This window comes from Halichondria panicea, chromosome 1 (assembly GCF_963675165.1).
Source record: "Halichondria panicea chromosome 1, odHalPani1.1, whole genome shotgun sequence".
In the NCBI taxonomy this organism is placed as follows: Eukaryota; Metazoa; Porifera; class Demospongiae; order Suberitida; family Halichondriidae; genus Halichondria; species Halichondria panicea.
In genome coordinates this window covers 3078750-3105395 of record NC_087377.1, presented here as the reverse complement: position 1 = coordinate 3105395, position 26646 = coordinate 3078750, and the positions used below count along the sequence as shown (strand labels likewise).

General features: G+C 41.7%; 3 protein-coding genes and 1 long non-coding RNA gene across 4 annotated transcripts in view; all 4 read left to right on the top strand.

Moving 5' to 3' along the window:
- LOC135349152 (uncharacterized) overlaps positions 1–15818 on the top strand; it is a 29647-nt gene extending 13829 nt beyond the window's left edge. Inside the window, exons 12-20 of the mRNA XM_064547682.1 lie at positions 58–2127; positions 2175–2411; positions 3703–4305; positions 7798–7968; positions 11546–12791; positions 13399–14320; positions 14437–14680; positions 15077–15471; positions 15563–15818. Of these exons, the coding sequence (XP_064403752.1) occupies positions 58–2127; positions 2175–2411; positions 3703–4305; positions 7798–7968; positions 11546–12791; positions 13399–14320; positions 14437–14680; positions 15077–15453 (5870 nt within the window). The 3' untranslated portion in view covers positions 15454–15471; positions 15563–15818. The remainder of the gene's footprint in view (positions 1–57; positions 2128–2174; positions 2412–3702; positions 4306–7797; positions 7969–11545; positions 12792–13398; positions 14321–14436; positions 14681–15076; positions 15472–15562) is intronic.
- Positions 15819–16250: 432 nt separating this feature from the next.
- On the top strand, positions 16251–18374 carry LOC135333339 (uncharacterized). The gene is made up of 3 exons (XR_010393827.1): positions 16251–16618; positions 16961–17065; positions 17957–18374. It is a non-coding gene; the product is annotated as an uncharacterized LOC135333339 (long non-coding RNA).
- A 2810-nt stretch (positions 18375–21184) lies between these two features.
- LOC135352400 (uncharacterized) lies at positions 21185–23323 on the top strand. The gene has a single exon (XM_064551587.1). The coding sequence runs from the start codon at positions 22088–22090 to the stop codon at positions 23321–23323; it is 1236 nt and encodes a 411-aa protein (XP_064407657.1). The 5' UTR covers positions 21185–22087.
- LOC135340214 (uncharacterized) lies at positions 23253–26541 on the top strand. The gene has a single exon (XM_064536566.1). It carries the CDS (start codon positions 23945–23947, stop codon positions 26234–26236), a length of 2292 nt encoding a protein of 763 aa, XP_064392636.1. The 5' UTR covers positions 23253–23944; the 3' UTR covers positions 26237–26541.
- The last annotated feature ends 105 nt before the right edge of the window (positions 26542–26646 follow it).

Sequence of the window (26646 nt, the reverse complement as noted above, 5' to 3'; positions counted from 1 at the left end):
TAACTAAGTACAATTATTTTGGTATTACTACACTGCCCATACTAATTCCTATTGCAGATGCTGAGGCTAGATTTGGAGCTGCAATGCAAGGAAGCAAATTTGGTGTGCGGTTCACAACAATCCTTTTTACTGGACTGCCAGAATCAGATGTCTATGCTTGCAAACAAATGATCATGGATAAAAAGTTTACGCCAACACTTTCATTGGATTCCATTCAACCTGGACCAGCTAACTTTCAATTTAGTTGCTACACTGTCAGTGGTGAACGTTTTAAAACTCTACAAGATGACGATTTGGATATGTTATTTGCTTGTAATGCTGCAGTACAGACTCCAAAGAGAGCTAAAAATGACAGGTCATCCAAAGAAGCATCAAGCAATGTGGATACAGTGCTTGTTCAGACTCCAAAAGGAGCTGAAAATGATGAGTCAGATAAAAATGTTATGCAACAAGGACCCAAAGCATCAAATGATTTGGAAATGGTGCTTGCTCAAGCTGAAAAGGACGAGTTAGATGAACATTCTATACAACAAAGACCCGAAGAAGCATCAAGTGAAAATCCTGAAGAAAACCCTATTCAATCTGTTGGTAAAGAAGTATCAAGACCGATACATGTTGGAAATTCCCCACAGCATCATATTCTAATCTATGAGCCAATACCTATGAAAAGTCTCTTACAATGTGTCTCTTCTGAGAAAATTTTGCAACTAATGGTCAATCGTGATCGATCGCTTACAACAGATTTCGATAATTTGACTATTATTAATTGCGTATGCTGCTCTGATGTTTGGTTGTTAGATGTACTACCAATTTTCCTTCAAGGGATTGCCATAGGCATTAACTCTATTAGTATGAGCCAACATCTTGAACAAGAAATATTCCTTCAGGAAATGTCAGTTTCTAGACAAGTATCTCTCACTAGCAAGCAACTAATAAAAGACATCAGTGTACTAGCAACAAAATTGCTAGTTGTTGGAAAGCACGCAGAAGTTAAGTCGATTGAAACTAATGAGAGAATGAGTGAGATTCTTTTTAGGGACAATGGACAGGCAAAGTTCATTACAGGTGAGGATGGAAAACAAGCAATATTTGAAGTCGGAAAAGCATGGAGAGAGATAGAAAACATTGAGCAGCATCTAGTATCATCGTTGGCTTTGATTGAACTGAAGCAGGTCTCTCTATCCTGGCATATGCTTGGTCACGCTATCAAGAAAGTTATGCAACAATACAATCGGTCATTTATTAGCAAACAAGAAGTATTGATTATTGCCACCAATTTCAAACTATCTATTACTGATCTTGAAATTGCTTTACTTAACTTGCACATGAGTGGCTTGATTCTTTATTATGGCAATGTCCTTCCAAATGTGATATTTAAAGATTCGACCGTATTGATCGAATTGATTGCACAGATAAATCTTTATGCCATGCAACATAATCAAGGAGCTATTATTCCCCTCACTGCATTTGAAGCTTGTGAACAAATGTATGCTGGAGGATTGTTCACATGTAAAGAAGCTATTTCCCTCTTCAGAGATTTACATATATTAACTGAGTTGGAAACTACTTCGTTATTCTTGATGCCATGCTTACTGAGGGAAGAAGTCAGTGTTGAAACTCTCAGCTCTATTTTCAGTGCAAAAGACACCAAAGTTGCTCCACTTGTGATCCAGTATTCATTATCCCGTGGCATGTTTGAGTACATAATGTGCTACTTGTGCTCACAGTGCAATCGTCACCCATGGCCATGGAAAATTAAGGCTCCTCAATTTCGAGTTTTCAAAAACTGTGTGCAGTTCATTTTACCCGGACTGAATGTTCTAATTACTTTGTATAGACAGGAAGATGCTGAAATGACTGTTTATGTCACTTCAATGCAAGATCATGAAATTCTACCATCTATCAGAGCAGCAATTGTTAATGGTTTCAACAAAGCCGCGGAAGCATTTCACATTTCTGGCCAAGCTTTTCCTGTTGTGGGGTTTCACTGTACATGTGGTCAGGTTAACTACACACACATGATCGTTCCTAGCACAGAGGGTCACTGGAAATGTTCTGCTACAAATGAAATACTTGCACTTCTTTCTGTTCAAGACATTTGGTTTATCAATGATGTTTTACGTAATGGTAAGTTACAAATTTATGATATTAATTTTATGTTTGTATAATTATAGGTGCTGGCACAGTTACCGTTCACAACGTGTTTACTGAGCTCATCCCATGGTCCAATTCGTGGTACAGAGTAGGGATGCTCTTCAACTTGGAGAGTGATGTGCTAGAAACCATAACAGTACAGTACCACCGAGACACAGATGCAGCACTAATGGAGGTGATCAGAAAATGGTTCCACGCTCATCACAACCCAAGCTGGGAGGAGGTTCAACAAGTACTCTTGTATATGAAACAATCAGGTATAACTTTGACTTTAGAGGCTGTAAACGTACAGTATAATTATAGGCCTTTTGCGATAGAAATCACACTATTATAATTTATACCCTCGCAAAAATACGCCCACCCTTTTCTGCAAGAAGTTTATGCTTATTAGGGGACAGAGCATTTAATCTGCTTTTACTATCTAACTAGTGTACTTGCAATCCTAAATAGCGGACACCTCTAAACTCCGAACATTGCCCTTGCACGAAACGCATTTAGTGCAAGAATTAACCTCCTATAACGGACGAAGGGTGTGGTTATAGTCAATATAGATCTACAAGAATGGTATCCCCTATATGCCTGCTGCTCTACAGCAGTTCCAGTGTGGACTTGAAACAGGATGACATTGTTGGTCATGCTCCTATTTAAAAACACTCTTTAGCAAGAGGACTGCTGTGACTGACTATTTAGCTACGTATATTCTTGTCATGTGTGCATGCACAGTTGAGATTCAGTCTGCTGCAGTTCACCGTTGTCTCTCTCACTCACTGTCATGTGACGACAGTCCACTTGCATTTTACAATAATTAATTTGTGGTAGTTGATCTGTTCCCAAGACAACGGCTACATGTATACTGATTCAGTTCATCATATTTGTGTATTTGAAGTCATTATTATCTCATTAAACACATTTGAGATAACGTAACCCTAGCCTCCCAATGTAGGAAACCTCTGAATAGCGGATAAAACCCCCTGCACCAACTTGTCCGTTATTCGGAGGTTCCACTGTATGATTAAAGCATGATAAGAATGAAAATGAATAAATAGCCGACTCTGACTCTATTCGTTGCTCGTCAGATGTAGCAGCCGAAGGATGTTAGGTTATATTCCTACAGAGCTATCAGGTACTTTGTTTCAGAAAACCAAGGCAAGGTAACATGAAAAATTGGCCTGGGTGATATCAGATTGTTAATTGTTCCCTTTCTCAGCATAATTATAGGACTATAGTTGTTCCCTTGCATTGACATCTTTTAAAGGGCAAACAGATCCACACAGAGAAAGTTATATTTCTAGTCTTGGTCCAGCAAGGAGTATATTAGTCTAACTAGCTATACTACCTATAACTTGCTTTTCTACACTAATTAATGTAAACATGTGGCATTTAGCTACTGCGCATGCATACTCAAACTCTACATTCTGTGTGGGTGTGTCGAGTCAAAATACCCTCGTGCAAGCAAAAGAGGGGATGGGCTTACTTTCGCGAGGGTACGGTATACGATTCGTTTTGTCTTTAGCAGGCTGTATAACCACTTTTTTCTTTTATCTTCAGATACTTCCCTAATTGAACGTTACATGACTGAAGATGTCTTTAAAGAGTGTCTCCCTAGCCTTACACTCTTTGTTAGCATATCCACACTCCTTCCATACTTGCTAAAATATCGTCTGGTACATATGGCTGACGTCGATTCCGTACAATCGCCGTATCTTGACAATTTAACTAAGATAACTAATCTTATCCAACTAATAAAAAGAAATGGAGGTGAAAATGGTTTTGACCTACTCTACGATTGTTTATTTAATACCAGTGAGGAGCACCAAGGACATGATGAAATTGTTGAAGAGCTTAACAAATGTGCACTATCCTTCTCATCAGATGTTGATCATGCTGTAGAGTCAGTGGATGCACTCATCAGGGAAATCTCTGACCACATTGGACCAGATTGGATGGTCCTAGCCAGAGGTCTTGGTTTTACGGAAACTAACATTCAATCAATTGAATACACCCATGAACGAGACCTAAAAGAGCAAATTTATCAGTTTTTCTACGAGTGGAAGCGAAGAAATGGACAAGATGCTACTCGAGATAAACTCTTTACTGTCTTGTATGAGAGTGGATTAAATGAAGTCTTGAAGAAATCAAAGGCTCAAAAAAGTAGGCAACATTCTGTGTATATAATTATTATACTTATAATTATGCAGAAAATTCCCTCTTGAATTTTCATATTTCTTTGCCAAGCTTTCGCCTAAGCGCGAGGCAACTATATAACTGCATCGTATCTCAGAAATCCCCTTTGTATGTATTTCACTGACGCTCAGGAATGTCACGCTTCAAGAATGCGGAATTGGGTGTGGCGACGTTTGGTTATCTTTGCTACCTCCAAACTGATCTATACATTGGCAGTGGCGGATCCAGTGCAGGGCACAAGGGGCACGTGCCCCCCCTTTCTGACCAGCTCGAATAAAACTAGCTCACAAAGTGGGTGTGGCTTAGAGCAGAAATCAATTGCAGCATATCGCATGCAGACGATCTCTAGTGTAGACTTTTGAAGCTGAAGAGCAAGATGATTCCATCCATTTCCGCTATCTCCTGCTACTATGTATGTCATACTGTCATCAATCAATCCATGATCAGAAAAGCTACACTGATTGAGCTTTAAAAAAACTTTTGACCTTTTTTTTAGTAAAAATTTTATTCAAACTGCCCCCCCTTTTCAAAATTCCTGGATCCGCCCCTGATTGGCCTAGCTATGCATTGTACATGAGCTGGCCGGGTCACATCCCTATATACTGTCCTACTGATACTAGATTGCCGTCTAATTCCAGTTATAGTTATAGCAAAATATTAATGTATAATTATGACTCTATAGCTAGATTGTAATTAGTCAATCCATACTGACATGCACTAATAGCTTCCTGATCTTAAAATTTAAACGGCCTCCAAAATATGCGTAGAATCCATAGATAAAACTCTAATGAGTGTTGCAAGATGCGCTGTGCTAATCCTTCTCACCATGTTATGCTTTCGCTCAAGAGTGTAAGGGGAATAAGTTTTTTCTATTATGAAAAATTTGCTTTCGAATTTCACACAAAGAAAGTGTATAAATATATCTACCGGTATGTATATAACTGAGTAGAAAAGAAACTGAGAAGAAAATACTTTGTACATGCTATCATTAGCACAGTAGTGCTAATAGTAGGGTTGGGTCGAAAACAGGAAAAGCCCCCCCCTCTGGATCTCACCCAAGACACAAGACAAAGTTATTTTGAGTTCATAATAATATTATATCTGTTGCCGATATCATTTGTGGTATTTGTCGAAATATAAACTGAATTGTGAAACTGTTATGAGAACATGAAAAAACAACATCTTTTTCTTCATCTTCTCCTCACCTTCTTCCGCAAGCTAGTCTAGAGAACTATAGGACAAACTAGTCACATGTCGTAATTGATGTAATTATAGCGCAAGAAAAAAATTAATTCCACTTTTGAGTGGCGCATCTTTAGAGCACAAAAAATTGCGCTCAGCCGGCCCAAGCTGGCGCCAAATTATGGTGGCGCTTATGTTTAACAGCTAGTATAGAATTTTTTGAGAAAATGGGCGTGGTCTAGCTCAGTTTCACTAGCTAGCTGCACCGTTGAGATCTGAGTGATTTGTGAACAACATTCATTGACTGTAGCTATGGGTTAAACAACTGTAACAGTTTAGAATTAGTGAAGGAAGTCAAAGATGCAGGATGATTGTCTTGATGTCTCAAATAAGCCTTTTTATAAATGCCAGAAAAAAATAATTTCAACAACGGTTGGCGCTTTTTTAGGACCTAAAAAATTATGCTGATGCTGACATGGCGCATGGTGGCGCTGTAATTACATCAATTACGGTATTACAGACCTCTGTTGTCTTGAGTACGTCCCAAACTAATCACTTTCCCTCGAAGTTAAATTTGCTAGGGTGGAAACTACGCCCTCTTTTTAATAGGTGCAGAGGTCAGGTCGCCATCAGTTGTTTTCCTACTGAGCATGCTCAGACATAGCAGAAAGCATGGCCACACCCCTCTTATCTTAGTCCATAGCAACAGTAGTGTTTTGAACTGTCAATTCTTACGCTCCAGCTAATGCTCGCAAGTGAATTTACAAGAGCCCCTATAATTATGATGATGCATACGTCATGTACAAGACCAAAAGAACTTTATGATAATTATCGTAACAGACACAAACTGAACAGTGCAAATAAAAATCTCCTTTTTTATCATAGCCACCTACTGATCTAAATCTATGCTGGTACCTGTGAAGAAAAAGTGTAAAAAAACATTAATTTTGTGAAAAAAGAATCAGAAAGCAAAGACGGTTAAACCCTTACCTCAAACTGTCCAGTCTCGTCCGTTAGTATAGCCAAGAGGAGCACTGTTGAGATAGCTGGATGTTAGCCATTGCTCCTGTACAGAGAAGTAGACATTCTAAATACGCGTAGATCTACATATTTAAATTTCCCCGTATTAAACAGGTTATAGTGTCATTGTCGACGAGCTGATGATGGCAGCACCAAGTTCTCTAGCTCACACCCTTCACTTGATCCACCATATTAAAAGTAGATCAATGGTGAAACTATAGTCTACCTAGATCTTTCCAAACATGAACAAGACTTGATAGCATAGGGCCCACACAAAAATATCTGACCTTAACAAGCTTGATAAAGCTTTATACCTCTTCTCTAAGCTTGTTGTTCAGTCTTGAATAAAACGGGAACTGACTTCTATAGTACACGATAGTACGCAAATATAAATGTCACGAGAATATCCATTCGTCAGAATCTGACGAACGACTGACGCATGCACAGACAACTATAGTACCAGGCCTAGTTGTTCGCCTAACCGTTATAAAAGCGAAAACTCGGCCTGGGATCAAGGCTATGCTGGACCCAACTGTTAAAGATCGCAAAGATTGAGCCCCACCTTCAACTAGTTGGAGCATGCAAAGACTATACCAACCCATAGTCTTGTTTTCGAACTTTTTGTTACTTCAGTGCATGCGCATGCTCTTCCAACCCTACCCTTCACAAATGTTTTTTGCACTTGCAATGATAATTATATCATTGTATAGTTTTCTCTCTCAAATCTTCAAATTAGCACATCGAAAAGTTTTCGTAGCATCATTTCTTCGCACAAAGTTTCTATTGAACTTATATGAGTAGCCTTTTACGCTATAGAGCGCTAGCTTATTAGCTACAATAGTCTGTCTGCTAAAGGAGCTAGCTATTAACCTCTTGCAGATCGACATCCCTTATCCCAGTGGATCTATAATGCGCATGCACGCTTATCTCCACGTGTGAGACAATCGATTTTTGATTCCCCACATCCTGGCAGAATCAATTTTGATCTTGATAATATCCGATATAGATGGCATTTGTTAGCATAGTTTTTCTTTTGTCCTGACCTCAGAACACTTAATTAACACACAGTTTCCAGGAGCACATGTCCTATTTCCCTGTATATAGTGTTCATTGTTCTATTGAATCAGTGATTCTGATTGTCTGCAAATGTTAAAGCTGAAGTATATGTTATCACTAGCCAATAATGCACAAATGTGCCATCGTTCGGTGTTTCTTAATTATTGTCCGCTGTGTAAACATTGCTGGTTGTGTTTGCAGGCTCTCCATTGACTGAGGAAGACTCTGATGCTCTAGAAAAGCTGCTTCTAGACAAGAACATCAAAAGATTTGCTTTGACTGGAGAGAGGACATATAAGACAGTTATACACCACCTTCGTGAGCTCGGACACGAGGAACTTGCTGCAAAGCTCAGACCAAACCTCGACAAAGGTGGGTAGTAGTAGGTAATGCATGGTTATACCGTATATAGCGCGAAATTTTCGAGGCACTTATATTTTGTGGAAGGGCCTAGGCCTCTTAAAGCACTTCGTTGCACAATGTTCATGGAATGACTGCGGAAGCTAATCTTTGGACGTTATAGCAGATAATTCTAAACAACAATTTTCGTGGACTTAATGTTCGTGTAGGATTGCTAACCCACGAAATCAGTGAAAAGCCCTTCGAAAATTTCGCACTGCAGTGCATCCAGTCTAGAGAGTAGAATACAAAAATAGGTGAGTAGTTGTACTTAAATTAATGATTAGAACATTTCTAAGAAATTATGCTGATACCATTGTATATAACTATAGGTAAAAGAATAAGCTACAACATGATTCAAATATATTTCCCCAAAAGTTATTGTAGTGGGACATAATTTTAGGTGATAATGGCGGTGATCGTAAAAAATGTACGTAACGTCAATCATCTCCAGAACTAAAATATTTCTTGACAAATTTTTCTTATCAAAAGTTAGACAATTTATTCAAGCTTACTCCGTATAATTTTTGGACCTTTAGCCGTAAGATCTTCTTCAAATCTCTCCCTAACCAAAACGGCACTAAAAACTAGCAAGTTTGAGCACTGCGGAGGATATGTATATAGATACTATTTTAAGCAATATCATAAGATACAGTGGCGGATCCAGAGGTAGTTCGTTGGGTTCGTACGAACTACCCTTCCACTAAGTTGATACTTTATATTTAATACACCTGGCTAGCTAGCTAGCTAGCTAGCTTTATACTGTACTACTGTCATGACAATAGGGTACAAAGTCCTCTCTGCATAATGTGAGGGTGGGGCTGGTACTCTCTGCATAATATGAGGGTGGGGCTGGCTATATTGACTCATCCAGCCACATGGTAGCAGTGATAATTGAGCCTGGCCATGAATCCTAACAAAAGGCTAGATTGCAACCCTCCATTGACTCCTGGAGTAAAGTTTCAGGTAAGGGAGAGTTCATGGCACTGCATACTGAATGATAGACACTGTATAGATTAATTATAATTGCTATAATAATTATATTGACTAATATAATAATCTAGATGATGCGTCAAGTCTACAGCTAGTCTCCTCTTCAAGAGAACCACCAGCCACCATCGTCACTCCTCCAGTCATCAACGTCTCTCCTCCAGTCACAACCATCTTTCCTCCAGTCACAACTATCTCTCCACTGGAACCACCAGCCCCCTCCGTGTTCATCGAAGCAAGCAACGAGATCTTCCGCTGAGGATCAGCCAATGGACATTAATTGGTGCTCTCCTGAAAGAGAAGAAAGTGCAATCACTATCCCAGAGCATGAGAATGGCTTTGCCTTGTGTTCTTTCAGACATTATATAGTTGAAGGGGAATGTGGTTAATTAATGGGCGTGGCATGTAAAAGGGGGCGTGGTCAACCCAAAAATTTCGGCGCTACGCGCAGAGTGACACTTCTTGTCCGCGCTTCGCGCGGCCAAGAAGTAAGAACCCCCCTTCCCTAAATCCTGGATCCGCCCCTGAGATAGCCATAATTATAATTATGTTGTGACAAAGTTCTAAACCTTCGCCGGAAACCGTTGGCTATCTAGCAGCTAGGTATAGCAGAGGGTGCTCAAGCACCCACCTGACCTTGGAGAAATGATGTGTGTTGAAGTCACTCTCAGACTTGGTACTAGCTATAGCTATAGCTGTAGACTTATAATTATGCCTCGGTGCGCATGCACAAGCGAGGTATACGGTAGTGTTTGTGTGTGTGTGTGTGTGTGTGTGTGTGTGTGTGTGTGTGTAGACTGTTTCAGCTGCTCAAGGATCAATGAAGTGCAAGTATAGGCTTCTAGTCATGTTTTCTTGGATTGGTATTTATTTTCTGCAGCTGGGTGCCGTTGCAGCTAGTGAGTGAACACGAATATTCCGTAATCTACCCGTATACTACCTTATGTTTCACATCGATCCACGGAGTGTACAGTATCTATGATTGCATTGGTGATAGTGCACATGCGAAAACTGAGTTACCCAGAATCCTGGTAACTCGTAATACTTTAGTAAACCTTTGTAAAATTATACCGTAAACTAGCGAGGTATACGGTAGTGTGTTTGTGTGTGTGGATTTGCAAAATAAAGCTTCATTCTTGAGTTATGCCTATAGTTTTGCTTACTTGGAATGCCATTGCAGCCTTTTCAGAAGAGTCCGTATAGCAAAACTTGTTCACCGAGTGTTGCTACTCTACTTAGTTGTTAGCTCTGCACTAGAACGCTATAGCTATTGGTAGCTGCAAGAGTGAGAAGAGAGCTTCCTGATGTGCATCCATTAATTTTAGACTTGAACTTTTGGCATCGATCATTTTAACAACAATCATGGTCGATCATTACCCACTCTTTGAGATGGCATGCAAAATAATGACTGCAAAAAATATTAATGTTGAGTTTATCATGATAATGTCATTGTGTGTATAAAAGCTATTAGTAGCTTTATGTTATGTAGCTTTGGCACCTCCACCGAGGCCGCGGTGCTTTCATTATAATTATTACAACAGTATAGTGTATTTTAAAAGCTGTGATAAAAGCTGCACTGCAGTGCAGACTAGACTCGGCAAGTAAATATGGAGTGCAAGGAACCACTGCACATCTATAAATAACACCCACCAGAAATGACGTCCAAAGTATAATTATACCCTCAATGTTCGCGCCCGGTACTCTTGCTCAGCACTTACCTATCACTTTTTCTAGATCCGCCACTGTCATGCGCTTATATGTGTTCTTGAATAGTAATGATTGAAATATTAACGAGGGGCCCGGGGGTGCTTTAGGTGAACATATTTCACTTTAGCACCTGCTTTAGGAAACTTTTCAAATGATGCACCAAACTTCGTCAGGGGATGTAATGTTTTGGTATGTGCTTGCATGCAGGCCAATATAATAATGAACGTCGTTCGTACCATTTGAAAGGTCTCTTTCTAAGCTCTAAAAAAATATAATCTACGGACTCCAATGTGAGATGTACATGTGGTATTTATATATAAATTTTATATTAGCAAATTGCCAAAAAGGAGTGTAGTTGTGTATATAAACTTTGATTGATACTACAGTAGACTCTCGCTATTCTGGCTCTTTGAAGTACGGCCACCTCGATATACCGGCCATTTATTTTGGCTTGGCACGGAATGCTATTTTATGTTTACTGCACAAAACTCACCCTGAAGTACGGCCACTCGCTATTCTGAATATCGGCCAGTGCTGGCTGTCCCAAACAAGGTTTTCAATGTAATTTTATATGTGTATTACGGCCGGATATGACGTTTTAGGTGTGGTTTAGTAAATAAAATAGGATTAGAGAACAGAATGATTCATTACCTTACATTATCCTCGAGACAAGAACCACAAAATTAGTCATTAGATTCGAGGTAAGGTCGTTTTTAAGCCCCGGCTATTTCCCGAAATACGGCCACCTCGCCAAGCTGCATGGTCCCAAGGGTGACCGGATTAACGAGAGTCTACTGTATATAACGTTGAGTGTACATTTTAATAATTATTTCTCTTTCTTATAATTATGCAGTGATTGGAGAGCAAAAGCGATATCTGAAGAAATTGGACGATCTGATGACTGACAAAGAGACTATCTCCATGCAGTACCTCCGCCTCTTTCTTGTCGGGCCACCATCCGTGGGAAAAACAACAACTCTTAGTCGTTTGCTGAAAGATATCGAAAACATCAGTTCTGCTGGAGACAAGGCAAAGCTACGCAGTACGCTACTCGCCAATTGCCATCAAGTGGTCACCTACATGAACAAAGATGTCACAGATTGGGTTTGTTCCAAAGACGTAGAAGAGGAAGCAAAGATCCTCTTTGGCTACATGTACAGTAGCAAGGTCGATGAAGTCCCAAGTGCCACAAGCCAGGAAAAGACAAAAACTGTCCCCGAAAGCGAAAAGCACACAAGCATACCCAAGCCACCTTCTCTGGAAAAGCCTCGGTCAAAGCCTCAAAAAGAAACACGCACTGAAAGACGAGAGGATGCTTACCAACAGAACAGGCGCATACCGATCAAGGCTCGACTGCAAAAGCTGATAAAGAGCGGAAACTTCTTCGAAATGGCCAAATGTCTTGGCAATACCTTGCTAAACATCAATGATGTTGGAGGACAACCTGCCTTCCTAGAAATGCTACCAGCCCTATGCAATGGTCCTGCCATGTATCTAGTGTTCTTGGATCTGAGCAAGGAACTTGACAAGCCCTACGATATTCCCTTCAGTCGTGACAACACAGTCATTACTCCATTCAAAGCTGTTCACACAGTGGAAACCACAGTCTCTCAAATCCTCTCAGCAGTTGCCAGTATCCATCACATCTCTCGAGAAGATACCAAGTACAAAACCATCTTCAAATTGAACGAGAAGTTTGAAAATTTCCAACAAGTTCGTCCGGTAGCAGCTTTAATCGGTACTCACGTGGACAAGTTGGAGAATCCGAAAGAGAAAATCAAGCAAGTCAACCATGCTCTGAAACCAACCACTCAAAAGTTTTCCGAGATCCTTGTATCCCCTCCGTCTGATTCTGAATCTTCATTTTTTGCCGTGGACAATTTTGCTGGAACTGAACAGTCTGACATTGCCCCGATTCGTGATTTCTTGAGCGATGTTTTCGCCCGTTACTTCAAGGATGCATCTCTGCCCATCAAACCGAAATGGCTTCTACTGGGCACACTACTGCGGATGGAGTACTCAATCGTGTCGATGGAAGACTGCCTGGAAATAGGGAGATTGTTGGAAATGGATGAAGAAGACACCAAATTCTGTCTGTGGTAAGCTCATAATTATTCTACTTCTTATATATTACATCGTAGTACGTGTATAGTACTGATGCACTTATACATTAATTTTCACACTCACACGCACACACAACTGGCATATAATTATTACTGAATTGTCCTTAGATCTTACACTAATAGTACGTAGCTACAAGCCACAAAACGCCTAACTGAGAAGCTGTAGGACACCATAGACACCACGGACACTACTGAACAACTATTGACATTATTCTAGATACTAAAAGGACACTAAAAGACACTATTGTACACTATTGGTCACTACTATGTTGGACACTATAGATACTATAGAATAATAAAATGCTGTCACAGCTTATTTCGTGGTTTTTACATCCAGTACCAACCGGAAAAACTATAATTGTAATTAAAATGTCAATTGAATGTCCTTCATTAAAATCAAATGTGCATAACGTTTGAGTCAATTTTATGCTTCAGCGGGCGAGGTTCCATCCAACCCATGCAGTTAACCTTTTGCTTACTATCCCCTTTCCAAACACACACACTCCCACACTCACACACACACACACACACACACACACACACACACACACACACACACACACACACACACACACACACACAGGTACCTACAGAAGATTGGATCCATACTCCATTACGGGAATGTACCCAATGATATCGATGGCTGGCTGAGCAACCACCTGTTTTGCAGTCCTGAAGTGATCTTCACTAGCATCAGCCAACTGATACTTGCTGCTTTACGCATCCTCCATTCTGAAGGCTACGTCACTGAGTTTGAGCGAGCAGAGTTGGTCAAGATGGGGCAGTTTTCACTGGAGGCCATTATCAAGTACTGTACTGGTCCCGATGTTACAAAGATGCTCAAGAAAGGAGAGATTATCCCAGCCAAGCATCTCATCATACTGCTGCAATATCTCAACCTTCTGTCCGAAATTGTCCACGAAGATGCCAATGATCCGAAGGTCACTCGAATCACGTACCTCATGCCTGCTATTTTGGACTGTGCTTCACAAGAGGAGCTGACCAACCCACCTCCACCAGACACCAACAACCCAGAACCACTCCACATCACATTCAGCTTTGGTTACGTACCAACAGGAGTCTTCTGTGGGCTCATCACTCGACTAGTTTCCCAAGGCCCTCATGGAATTCTCGGATTGACGTGGGAATTGGTGGAAGATGGCGTCAAACGAAATTGTGTTTCGTTTTCTATCGATGATGTTCATACGGTTACGCTACTCTCCCACGAAAAGAGCTACGAAATTCGAATCTCTCGAGACGACCCTGACACCTCTCTTCATGACCTCTGTGGATATGTGCTGGAAACAATCCTCTACACTATCAAGTGCCTATTCCAGCATCTGGTGATGCATATTGCATTCCAATGTCCCTGTTCCAAAGATTGTACTGAACGCAGCGTCAACCATCTGTGTGCTCTCTCTAGCAAATCACGAATCAGGTTTATCTGTGAGGCTTCCAAGAAAGCAGTTGGTCTCAAATCAGAACAGCAAGTCTGGCTGGGGAAGGTGTGTTTGTGTGTGTTTGTGTACGTTAGCTATTGTAATCTGCTCTGATATAGTATTGGCTTAGTTCTACTATTTACATTTTTTTAACGCCCATACCTACCTACATATATGTACAGCACGTGTGTCTAGGAAGCAGGACGGAACTAGAGGTGCTAAAGTTTGCTGAGGATGGTTTCTCCTTCCACTGGAGCAAAGAGGGCTCCAGACGTCAGATCAAGACAACTGATGATCAACCCAACACTGTGAGTTTCCAGAGTGTGAGAGAGGAGGACTTTGGTCACTACCAGTGTGAGGTGAAGGATGCAGCTGCTGGGAAAGTGCTCCTCACTCTCTACACAGCTCTCTACAAACACCAGTCAAGTCAGTTATCTAACCTCAACTATAACTGTACTGTCTATGTTGGATTAAAAATCTATCAAATCGGAATTTCATTAATTGTCACAGTTTGCTAATCCATTGCCTTCATTAGTACCATTCATTTCTTCATTGTTACCCCATGAAGCACACATACTTCACAATGTCATTATTATTTTATTAGTGCACCTAGTAAAGTTTTTCCCCAAAAATGTGCTTGTTCCCACATAATAATCAAGGCCTGCCATAAAGTGAGCAACTTTATTTATATTAAGTGAATCTGGCTTGTACGCATTATAGCTTGACACCATGTATATACGCAGCTTGTCATACAATTTCTAAAACTGCATGCTCACTTTCCCTATGGAATAATTTAACATAAATATGAATTTGTGTATACAGAATCGTCACCATTTTTGCATCGTAGCAAAAACCAAACAGTAGAAATTTCAAAACTGCTTCTGACTGGAGTGGATATTCCAGACATTTTAAAGAAGCTGAGAGGTGCCAGCAACAATTGGTTCAACTTGGGACTGGCCCTCGGGATAAACTATTACGAGATGAAGAATATTCAAGATCGATACCAAGATAACAATCGCCGCCTAATGATGGTGGTAGCCAAGCGCCTTGAAGTAACTGATCCAGAGCATCCGATGACATGGCCTTACATATGTGAATGTCTAAGGAGGCCTACTGTTGAGCGTAACGATGTAGCCGAGGAAATTGAAGACAAGTATTTGAGGACAGCAACTGCAGTTGCTCATAGTGCCACCAATTGATCATGAGAACCTGACAAGGTACGTGTGTTTGTAATCTGATTGTAGTCTAATCTTATATTTTGTTCTCTATAGCTTTGGTTGATTGTGCTGTACTCATGCTTTCATACAGATACTGGAGTTACTTGAAAGGGACGAATAAATGTCAAGTAAAGAAAACTAACTTTTAAACATCACACAACACAAACTAGTAACATTCTTTGTATAATACGTTTTTATGATCTATCCTTAATTAAGCACTCAAAAATTGTAATAGAATCGTAACGTAGCAAGTCATTTTTACTTATAATTATACTTGCATATTTTTTGTGTGTCCCTTTTTACTAGCTATGAGAGTAGAAGTAATAAAATTTTCTTGCCCTAACTGACCAATGATATAATAGTTTAACGATCCTTTACCTACTGGCTATGTGGTGCATTACAGTTCGCACTCTGAGAGCACATCCATTGGAGTGGTCCTACTAGCTAGCGGTGCACTGGACACATGCAATGGACCAACACTCTGACTCAGGGGAAAGGTGAGCACTACCTTTAATATTACTATAGACAATAATAATTATTGAGGACTTATTAATTTTCAGTAGAACTTTTATAGTTGAGATTGTCCATGCAATTCTTTACATTTTGTAGCTGTTTGAAAAGCCCCCGGCCAGTGTTGAATGGGGGAATGGGATATTTGAAAATAGAATCCTCGGGAAGCTTGACCTGGGGTATGGTCAACTCCCTCATGTTAGCCCGACCCCTCCTGGGGGGCATCACATTGATAGGTGCATTATAAATAATAATCACAGTAGAGATTGTCCATTTTGTAGCTCCTTGAAAGCCTATCAAATTAGCGATTGCTTTATAGTATGATGCTATAATAATTATAGTGATGGTGTAGTTGTCAGGTGTGTGATATATAGTCCTCTCCAATAGCTACAGAATGCACTATTCACTTATTACAAGCTTTTGATTCAACTCAATATTAATATCTCCCATTGTTGAGCATCTTATAAATATGCTCCCCCACACACAGTTTCAACACACACGTGTAGAGGAGCTGTGTCAGAATAATGTCTTCACAAGGGATCACAAGTTTCCCACGGATGAGGACCGCCTCACTGACTTCCATTCCCATCTCTTGTTTGATGACGAGATAAATATCACCTTCTGTTGTGTGCCTAGAGTGAGTGTGTTTGGAGGGGGGTGTGTATGCATGTGTGTGTGGAGGATGTGCTTTACTTAGTAGCTATCTTTGATGGTTAATAACTTGAGACAATTGAAATTTGAGAAGGCTGTTAGCAAGCGGTCTGCTTTTTATAGCTAGCTAAGTAATAGTCATCAATATATTATACCGTATAGCGGGTAATTTTTGTGAGGTATAAAATTTGGAAAACAGTGATTTTCGTTTGACTTCATTGCTTGACTGCATTGCATGCGTTATATACGGTACGTTTTCGTGGGAAAATATTTCGTGTAGGTCAGCTTGCTCACAAAAATAACAAATTTTTACCACCACACATGTCAGCTCATCACAAGATCAGGAGCTACTAGACTCTGTCATGTCACGGCTGAGGGATAGAGCTGATCAGAGGAGGGTACTAGCCAAACCATGCTTCCAGGACTTTGACAGGTGTGTGGGTGTGTGAGGGTGTGTGGGTGTGTGTGTGGGTGTGTGTGTGTGTGTGGGTGTGTGGGTGTGTGTGGGCGGTAATAGCATGGGCTATAGGATATCTATAGCTTGAGTTGGGACTGTCCAATTACAAATTTAAAGGATCCACTTTGTAGCTGTTTGAAAGGTCTATCAAAGGGACCCTATAGCTGCCTTTGTTATTGCATTATTGAAATGGCCAGTTAGAAGTGTCCCCAGATTGTACTCACACAACACTTGCACTGTTCCTGTTGCGTTTACATAGTACGGTTTTTAACGTTTCCGTTTTGACACACAAATTAAAGGCGTTGCTATTTACCGTTACACGTTACAAGTACGTTTTGCAGAAACTGTTGGAAAACAGTTCATTTATTTATTCCCAGAGAGGCACTCCTCTCAGGCATATTCATGATTATGTGTACATGCAGAAAGTCCTATTATGTGTGTCAAAAGGAGCTCAATAGTCTTGGGTACTACCAGGAGTACATTCATGTACTCTTGGTACTACTGTATATAGGGAAATTTAGCAATCGCACATTTTCTCTATTTGGCTTCAGAACCCTCAGAAGAAATGTGTGTGGGTTGTAATATTCACGTGTTTCATTTTCATGTTAACTGCTCTGCCTCGAAAAACGCAAAATTTTTTCCTCACAAATGGTAGCAGGAGTACATTAAGTGCCTGACGGTAGCTACAATGTATACTTGCTTATGTACAGTGAGGCGTACTTGTTGGACTCTGTGTGGCCTACTAATTAACCTGGCTGTATTATAGAGGGTGGTCTGCTACACACATGCTATGGCGAGATATTGAAGGACATTAACCTACTGCAACTCCCCCCCACACACACACACACACACACACACACCTCACAGACTGGCCATTTCCTACGGATGACTTTGGTAGCACTTCATTTAACGGACGTTCCTCTACCCCGCCCACTCATAATACTGCTGACAATGCAAGACGAGACTTGTTTGGAGCACCCCCCTTTTGGAGAAGGTTCAAAGGTTACGACAACAATGACAACTGTAGATCAATTTGGAGCAGTTCCTTTTAGCTGAATTTTAATATTTATTTTTCCGTGTGTTTTAATTATTATAAGTGTTGTTTTGTGTGTAGTAGGATCACATGACTGGACTATTGAGACTGTGTGCATAATTAATATTATAATTATTATAAATGGATTTTTATGTTCAGTGCTTATCTTTGTTATCTTAGCCTCGATCCCAGCTTAGGCCGCTCTTCCTCGAAGAGAGGCCTGGGACTTGTGAAGGAGGCTAATATTATCTGTGCCGGTGTCATAAAATTAAAATTTTGGGCCCCCCACTGTGAGATTAGGCCCCCCTCTTCTGCTATCCTTTTCTGCACGATAGAACAAAGTCAAAGAGATATAATAATATAGTAAGGTTAGCTCTATTAGTTGACAAAGCATCAAAGAGACTGCATGCATGCAAAGACTCTATCAAAGTAGCAAAAATGTTTGCATTATTATTCTATCATGGAATTCAAAGTGAAGGAAGAGTTACGTTACTCTAGCCTCGAGTTACTCATGCTTATACCTATAAGAGTTAAATGCTTTGATGCAGCTCTGCAATGTTGGATCTGCCTGTAAGACAATCGATGTTGTGCATAGCTATCGCCATAATTATTTGCAACTTCGTGCTTACTTTCTCAGCCAAATTTCAGGACAAAACATGGCGGCGTTATCCCCAAGCGGCTGGCCGCCAAAGGAGGCAAAATTTTGTGAATTCATAATAATTATAAAGTATAAAGCACACAATTTTCAGTGCAAAGACAACAATTCATATCTTCCTCCATGTTTGCCTACATAGAAGATGTAAATTGTTGTGGGGATCCGATGCTCCAATAGCATCACTGGCTCAGCTCTCAAGTAATGTGGAATCATAGATAGAAGTCAAGAGAGAAACTGTTGTATCTATGGTGGAATCACAAGCAGTTTCCTTTTGGGACAAGGGTAATCTTGGACAGTCCTGACCAATTCGGGACAGTTGGCACCTATATGTGCTTTGTGCTGCATGAGGCCTGATTCATAGAATGACATGGTGCAGTATGATGGCTGTGAGACCAGTGGTATACTACTGTACATGCATGAAATAATGAAATGTGTGTGTGTGAGGAGAGCTGCATTCAGTAACTGGCACTGCATAGACTGTGAAGACCATAGAAGACTGTATATAAGTGTATTTTGAGAATGCACTGTCACATAATGTTACCGCTGTTGCACTGTTAATGGGGGTCCTAAAATTTTAAGAGGGGGTCTAAAATGTTAAAATTCTAGGCCCGGGGGGGCCCAATCTCATGGGGGGCCTAAAATTTTATGACACCGGTGTAGAAGCGATATGGGCCCCCCTAGAGAAGTCTATTCTGAGCAGTGGAGTCAAGCCAGCACTGACAACAGTAATAGGAGGTTGAGTTGAGAATCAATGGCTAAAATGTTTTTATGTAGATCTAAACTCCAATACAGAATATATTACTAGCCTATAATCTGTGCTGCTTGGTCACTGACGATAACGCGCAGTATAACGCTGCCATAATTATGTGCAAAATTAGGCCTGCGTTACAGTGTGGCAGCACATAGCCATTGTATACACAGCACATGCATGCATGCATTCATATAGGCTGAGCATATATATACTACTGAGAATACAAGCAGCAGCCGCAGCCCATGCACTTTGTTATCAAGAACTTTTCCTGGCGAAGTTGAGAATAAACTGCAAATCAAAGAGCAAGAAATTGTGGAGGATGCATGGTAGTCAGCCACCTGTGGACTAGCCTCGAGACCAGGCCGATTAAAATACGGCCTGGTCTCGAGGCTACCTGTGGACACACTTGTTCTTTTTTCCATGTGTGTTTTATTACCTCTATCTCAGCCCTATGTACGTAGAGCAAGGCTCTATGGTTTACTTGTGTTGTGAAGAGGCCCTGCTCGTCTTTGTTCCTATGACAGTAATTGTTGATGTGTACAAGCTAGGTGTTTAATTACTTAATGTTATGCAATATTTACTAGGTTCATAGTTTAATGAGTTTGTGGTAAATGTGTTGTTTTGTTCAATTTTCTTTGTTGTGCGCAGGGCCCCTTGCTCTGGCCCTGCCCCCCTTTGTTTTTGTATTTGCCATCACCCACTATCTTCCTCAGTTGTTGTTGTTATTTGTCTAAACTCACTAAGAATTGTTGCAAAGGGTCAAGTCAACTTGTACTCTAGGATAAGTAGGAGCCTGTCACCCAACAATAGCTAACTCTCAAACTAAACTAGCCTGTCTAGTTCTTAGTCTAGATACAAGAAAGAGCTCAACATTAAATGGTCCTTCGAACCGGATATACGACTCCGAACTCATTGGCATCCACGGCTCTCTCTTGTAGCCCTCTCTCACTCATACAGTCCACACTCGATCGTACGTCTGCACAAGAGTGCACGAACTCTGTACAAAGGTGCACGACCCATAGTATTGCACGACCTGCACAACGGTGCACAACTCGACGGCTGCACAAGAGTGCATGTAAGTCTGCACAAAGGTGCAAAAATTGTTGCCCTGCACAAAGGTGCAAAATTGTTGCCCTGCACGAACGAAACCAAAACATTTAGTATACTTCATTCTTATCTCTTATGATGTCTGAGCTCACTACTCTCAAAAGAAGGAGAGGCTCAGTAAAGGCCAGCATCACAAGGTTGACTTCCAAGCTAACAGAGCTCGAAGGCATGGACTTTGATCAATCTGTCTCAAGCCAAGCGCAACAGTTACTTAAGAGATTGGAATCACTTGATACTAGCTTCAAGACGCATAACATGGCAATTCTTGACGTTATAGAAGAAAGCCAAGTCAAAGCTGAACAAGAAACACTTGATAAACATGACGACGATGTCATGAATATCTCACTCAGACTACAAGCCCTAACTACTCTTAACACTGACACTGATACTGTCGAGGCTAGACCTCTCCCTGATCGTACTCTCATTGGTCGCCGTCTGGCGCAGTTGCAAGCGAGACTCTTGTCAGTCACAGAAGAAGCAAAGACACTCTCTGGAGATCCTGCAGAAGTTCACTTAGCCCACACCTACCAAGAAATACTTGCAGACCTCAAGGTAGAACTCGCAGACATCAGGAAGGAAGCAGTAGTCATTGCCGCCGATTCATCTGATGATCTCAGCACGGCTGTTTGTAATCAAGACAAGGACATTTTCAATCTATCAGTAAAGATCAAAAAAATCCTTTACAATCCTGGATACACTTTGGAATCGCTCACCACCACGACACCTGAACCGCATGGAGTTAGACTCCCAAGAATTGACATTGCTTCGTTCGACGGCGACCTGCTCAATTGGCAAACTTTCTGGGAGCAGTTTAACATTTCTGTCCACAGTCGCAAGAATGTTGCTAATGCGGAAAAGTTGGCTTATCTCCGACACTCTCTGAAGGACGGCCAAGCCAAATCAGTGATTGAAGGACTCTCTCAATCTGGTGATCAATACGCGGAGGCTATTGAATCTCTCAAGGCACGATACGACAGGCCACGCTTAATTCACCAAGCTCATGCTCGGAAAATCTACGAAGCTCCAAACCTAAAGGATGGCAGTGGCAAAGAGATCAGACGCCTGCATGACTCTGTACAACAGCACTTGCGTGCTCTCAAGGCAATGGGTGAAGAACCTTCTGGAGCATTTATAACTTCTATACTGGAACTGAAACTGGACCAAGCCACGATGTTTGAATGGCAAAGGGCCAGTCAGGACTCTACCAGTGTTCCACACTATCAAAAACTACTTTAGTTTCTCGATCTTAGAGCACAAGCCTCAGAGACGTGTTCGCTTACTCAAGAAAGGCGTAGCGGACGATTTGAGCACAAGAAACCCTACACCAATCCTCACAAGATTTCAGCTCACACTGGAAACGTTTTTGAATCAGCCGGAAACTGCGTCACTTGTAAAGTCGAGAAGCACCCACTGTATGCCTGCCCGAAGTTCAAGAGCTTACCCCACGACAAGATGTTGTCAACTGTTCGCTCTAACAATCTATGCCTAAACTGTTTTAGGCCCGGACACATGGCCAGGAATTGCCCAAGTCTCCATCGTTGTAAACAATGCCAAAAACCCCATCATACCTTATTACACATTGAAACCAAGGTATCTGGTCAAACTCCTTCTGAAACTCCAGAAACTCCAGAAAACGAACACTCATGCACTGCCAGCATCGTTTCGACCAATGCGCAGACAGGTACAAGTTCAAGGACTCTCATGATGACCTGTCAAGTACTAATTCATGCCCCCGATGGCTCTCAAATCAAGGCTCGTGGTCTACTCGATTCAGGTTCAACAACCTCGTTTGTATCTCAACGATTGGTACAGTCACTTGGGCTACCAAAGTCGTCGAAGAATCTTCAAATCACTGGAATAGCTGGAATCTCTCACAACTCACCGTTGCATTCAATTTCCACATTCCACGTCTCGCCAACGTTTTCACCCGATGAAAGAATACCAGTCACTGCGGTTGTTGTCCCGAGGGTCACTTGTGATATGCCTGCACAGCCTGTGGGTTTCAATTCAAAATGGAATCATTTATCTGGCCTAGAGCTCTCTGACTCGGAATTTGGATGTCCTGGAAGGATCGACATTTTGTTTGGCGTCGATGTCTGTGCATATTCACTATTGCAAGGCCGGCGGCAGGGACCAGCTGACTCGCCAGTAGCATTCGAGACCATCTTCGGCTGGGTGCTTGCTGGCAAAACGGACAAGCTACAAGTCCTCAACAGTCAAGTATCAACCCATCACGTCACTGTCACTTCTGGAGATTACATTTTGAGACAATTCTGGGAAATCGAAGAGAGCCCCAAGGCTGCATCCAATCTATCCCCTCAGGAGCGTACAGTCATACGTCATTTTGATGAGACTCACACTTTAAATAAAGATGGTAGATTTGTTGTGCCTCTCCCCAAGAACCTTGACTCCAAACCCCTTGGAGAATCCAGAATGCAAGCTGTGCGAAGATTCCTCTCTCTTGAACGATCCCTCCGTGCCAAGAACCAATTCAAAGATTTTGCCACAGTCATGGAGGAATACATGAAATTGGACACGCTGAAGTGGTACCAGACACAGACAGTCGAAAATCAAGCAATTGTGTGTTCTATCTACCAATGCATGCTGTGTACAAAGAACATAGCACCACTACAAAGATTAGGGCCGTTTTTGATGCATCCGCCAAATCTAGTACTGGAGTCTCCCTAAATGATACATTGTTAGTTGGACCAACTGTACATCCACCGTTGATTGATGTATTACTACAATTTCGCTTCCATAGAATTGCTCTCACGGCCGATGTGAGCAAAATGTACAGAGCGGTCGAGCTAACACAATCTGATCGTGACCTCCACCGATTTGTATGGCGAAGCACACCCACCGACAATTTGACAGACTACAGAATGACAAGAGTCACGTTTGGTGTGTCTGCTTCATCCTTTGCTGCCAACATGTCCGTTAAGCAGAACGCTCTCAACCATGCTACAGAATACCCCCAGGCCGCAAGAATTGTTGAAACGTCTTTCTATGTAGACGACTGCCTCTCAGGAGCTGACTCTGCTGAGGAAGCAATTATTCTTCAGCGGCAACTACACAATCTGTTTACCAAGGGAGGATTTCTTCTCAGAAAGTGGGACTCGAATGATGCAACGGTATTGGACAGTATATCTTCTGAGCTCAGGGATAGTCAATCATCACACTTGCTTCCCACTGACGACGAGTACAAGAAGACCCTTGGTATCGAGTGGAATGCAAGTAAAGATCACTTTCGACTAACTGTGGCCGATCAACCTCCAATTGAGACTCTAACCAAACGGGGTCTAGCCTCTGATGTTGCTAAGACATAATTATGACGTGCTCGGGTGGTTTTCTCCTGCTACCATCAAGATGAAGATCTTACTCCAGAAGTTGTGGGAAGAAGGACTCGAATGGGATGATCCAGTTCCTTCAAGTATCAAGGATGTATGGTGCAAGTGGAGATCTGAACTACCTGAACTTTCCCACAAGTATATCCCTCGCTGCTACTTTGACGTAGCCTCTCACATCTCATCGATCCAACTTCACGGGTTCTCCGATGCCTCAGAATCCGCATATTCTGCTGTTGTGTACCTGCGTCTAACGAACACATCAAATTCCAATCAAATCTCACTAGTCATGTCTAAAACCAAAGTGGCACCAATCAAGCGTCTGTCGATTCCACGGCTTGAATTGTGTGGTGCACACTTACTCTCTCAATTGCTGAGTCATGTGAAGAAGGTATTTGACATTCCCCTTTCCAGCATACATGCCTGGACAGATAGCACGGTGGTACTAAATTGGCTGGATGGAAGCCCAAAGCGTTTCAAAACATACGTGGGAAACCGAATCTCTGCAATTCTTGACCTGATTCCGCCAGACAAGTGGAGACATGTGAGTGGACTAGAGAATCCAGCCGACTGTGCCTCTAGAGGTCTCTATCCCACTGAGTTACTAGACTACGAGCTCTGGTGGAATGGTCCTGACTGGTTGAAGAAATCTTCCACCGAATGGCCTAAGAAAAATATGATCAAGCCCAATACCCCAGCTGACGAAGAAAAGGAGATTTCATTGCTGGTAGTGGCAGAGTCTGACCACTTGCCAGTAATCCCTTTGGAACGATTCTCGAATTTTAACCACTTCAAACGTGTCACTTGCTGGATCAATCGTCTTGTGTACAATTCCAAAAGGAAAAGGAAAGACAGGATCCTGTCTAGCTGTTTGACCACCCTTGAACTCCAGCAAGCGGAGAATTACTGGTACAAATTCGTTCAATTGACTCACTTCAAATCCGAGATTGAAAACCTGAGCAGCAACCATCCACTGCCCAACTCAAGCTCACTCATCTCTCGAAACCCATTCCTTGATGATAACAAGTTGCTTCGAGTCGGAGGCAGACAGCAACTATCTCAATCGTCTTATGAATCCAAGCACCCTCTGATTCTGCATGGAAGTCACAAGCTGACACATGTGATCATATTCACAGAGCATATTCGATTGTTGCACGCTGGTCCAACACTGCTTGCCAGCTCTCTGAACAGACGGTATCATATAATTGGTGGATACAAGGTCATTCGCTCTGTCACAAGGAAATGTGTCACTTGTCGAAAGTATTCAGCCAAGCCCCTACCACAGATGTTGGGACAGCTGCCACCGGAAAGAATCACTCCTGGATCTGTTTTCGACAAAGTAGGCATCGACTATGCCGGTCCAGTGCTGATCAAGTATGGTTATGTCCGGAAACCAACTATCGTAAAGGCATACATTTGTGTTTTTGTATCACTATCGGTAAAGGCAGTTCACTTGGAATTGGTGACCGATCTGACAATGGACGCGTTCATCGCTTGCCTAAGAAGGTTCATCGCTAGACGTGGTCTACCTACACTCATTTGGAGCGACAATGGCACCAACTTTGTTGGCGCATCTAGGCAGCTATCAGATGTCTACAAATTCCTTGAAACGCAAGCGAATCACCAAACCATCAGTGGTCATCTTGCTAGTCAAAATATAGAATGGCGGTTCATACCGCAACGTGCTCCACACTTTGGAGGTTTATGGGAAGCTGCAGTAAAGAGTGTCAAGACCCACCTGTGCAAGATCTTAGGCGAAGTCAAGATGACGTATGAGGAAATGTCCACAGTCCTGTACCAGATTGAATCTACCCTCAATAGTCGACCGCTGACACCCCTGCAGAACGATGATGACGGCATTGAGGCTCTCACCCCGGGACACTTCCTCATCAATAGACCACTCAAGGCACTACCTGATGTCTCATCTATAGCTCCTCGTCCACTCTCACTCTTGAAGCGATGGCAATGTTGTCAATCATTGGTACAGCATTTTTGGAAGAGATTCTCGACAGAATACCTTTCTCATATAGGAAAGTTCTACAAATGGCAACACCCAACAAGAAACATTCGCATTGGTGACCTTGTGGTCATTAAAGAAGATGCTCCCATACGCAATCGATGGCCATTGGCTAAAGTATTGAACGTTCATCCAGGCAAGGATGGTTTAGTGCGAGTGGCTCAGATCAAGACGGCCGATGGAACCTACACTCGTCCCATTACCAAGCTCGCGGTAATACTACCGATTGACGAACAATAAGTAACTGTTGAACAATGGCAATGTACCTAAGACCATCCGGTCTTGGCCGGCGGTATGTTGATGTGTACAAGCTAGGTGTTTAATTACTTAATGTTATGCAATATTTACTAGGTTCATAGTTTAATGAGTTTGTGGTAAATGTGTTGTTTTGTTCAATTTTCTTTGTTGTGCGCAGGGCCCCTTGCTCTGGCCCTGCCCCCCTTTGTTTTTGTATTTGCCATCACCCACTATCTTCCTCAGTTGTTGTTGTTATTTGTCTAAACTCACTAAGAATTGTTGCAAAGGGTCAAGTCAACTTGTACTCTAGGATAAGTAGGAGAAGTCACCCAACAATAGCTAACTCTCAAACTAAACTAGCCTGTCTAGTTCTTAGTCTAGATACAAGAAAGAGCTCAACAGTAATGTATGTC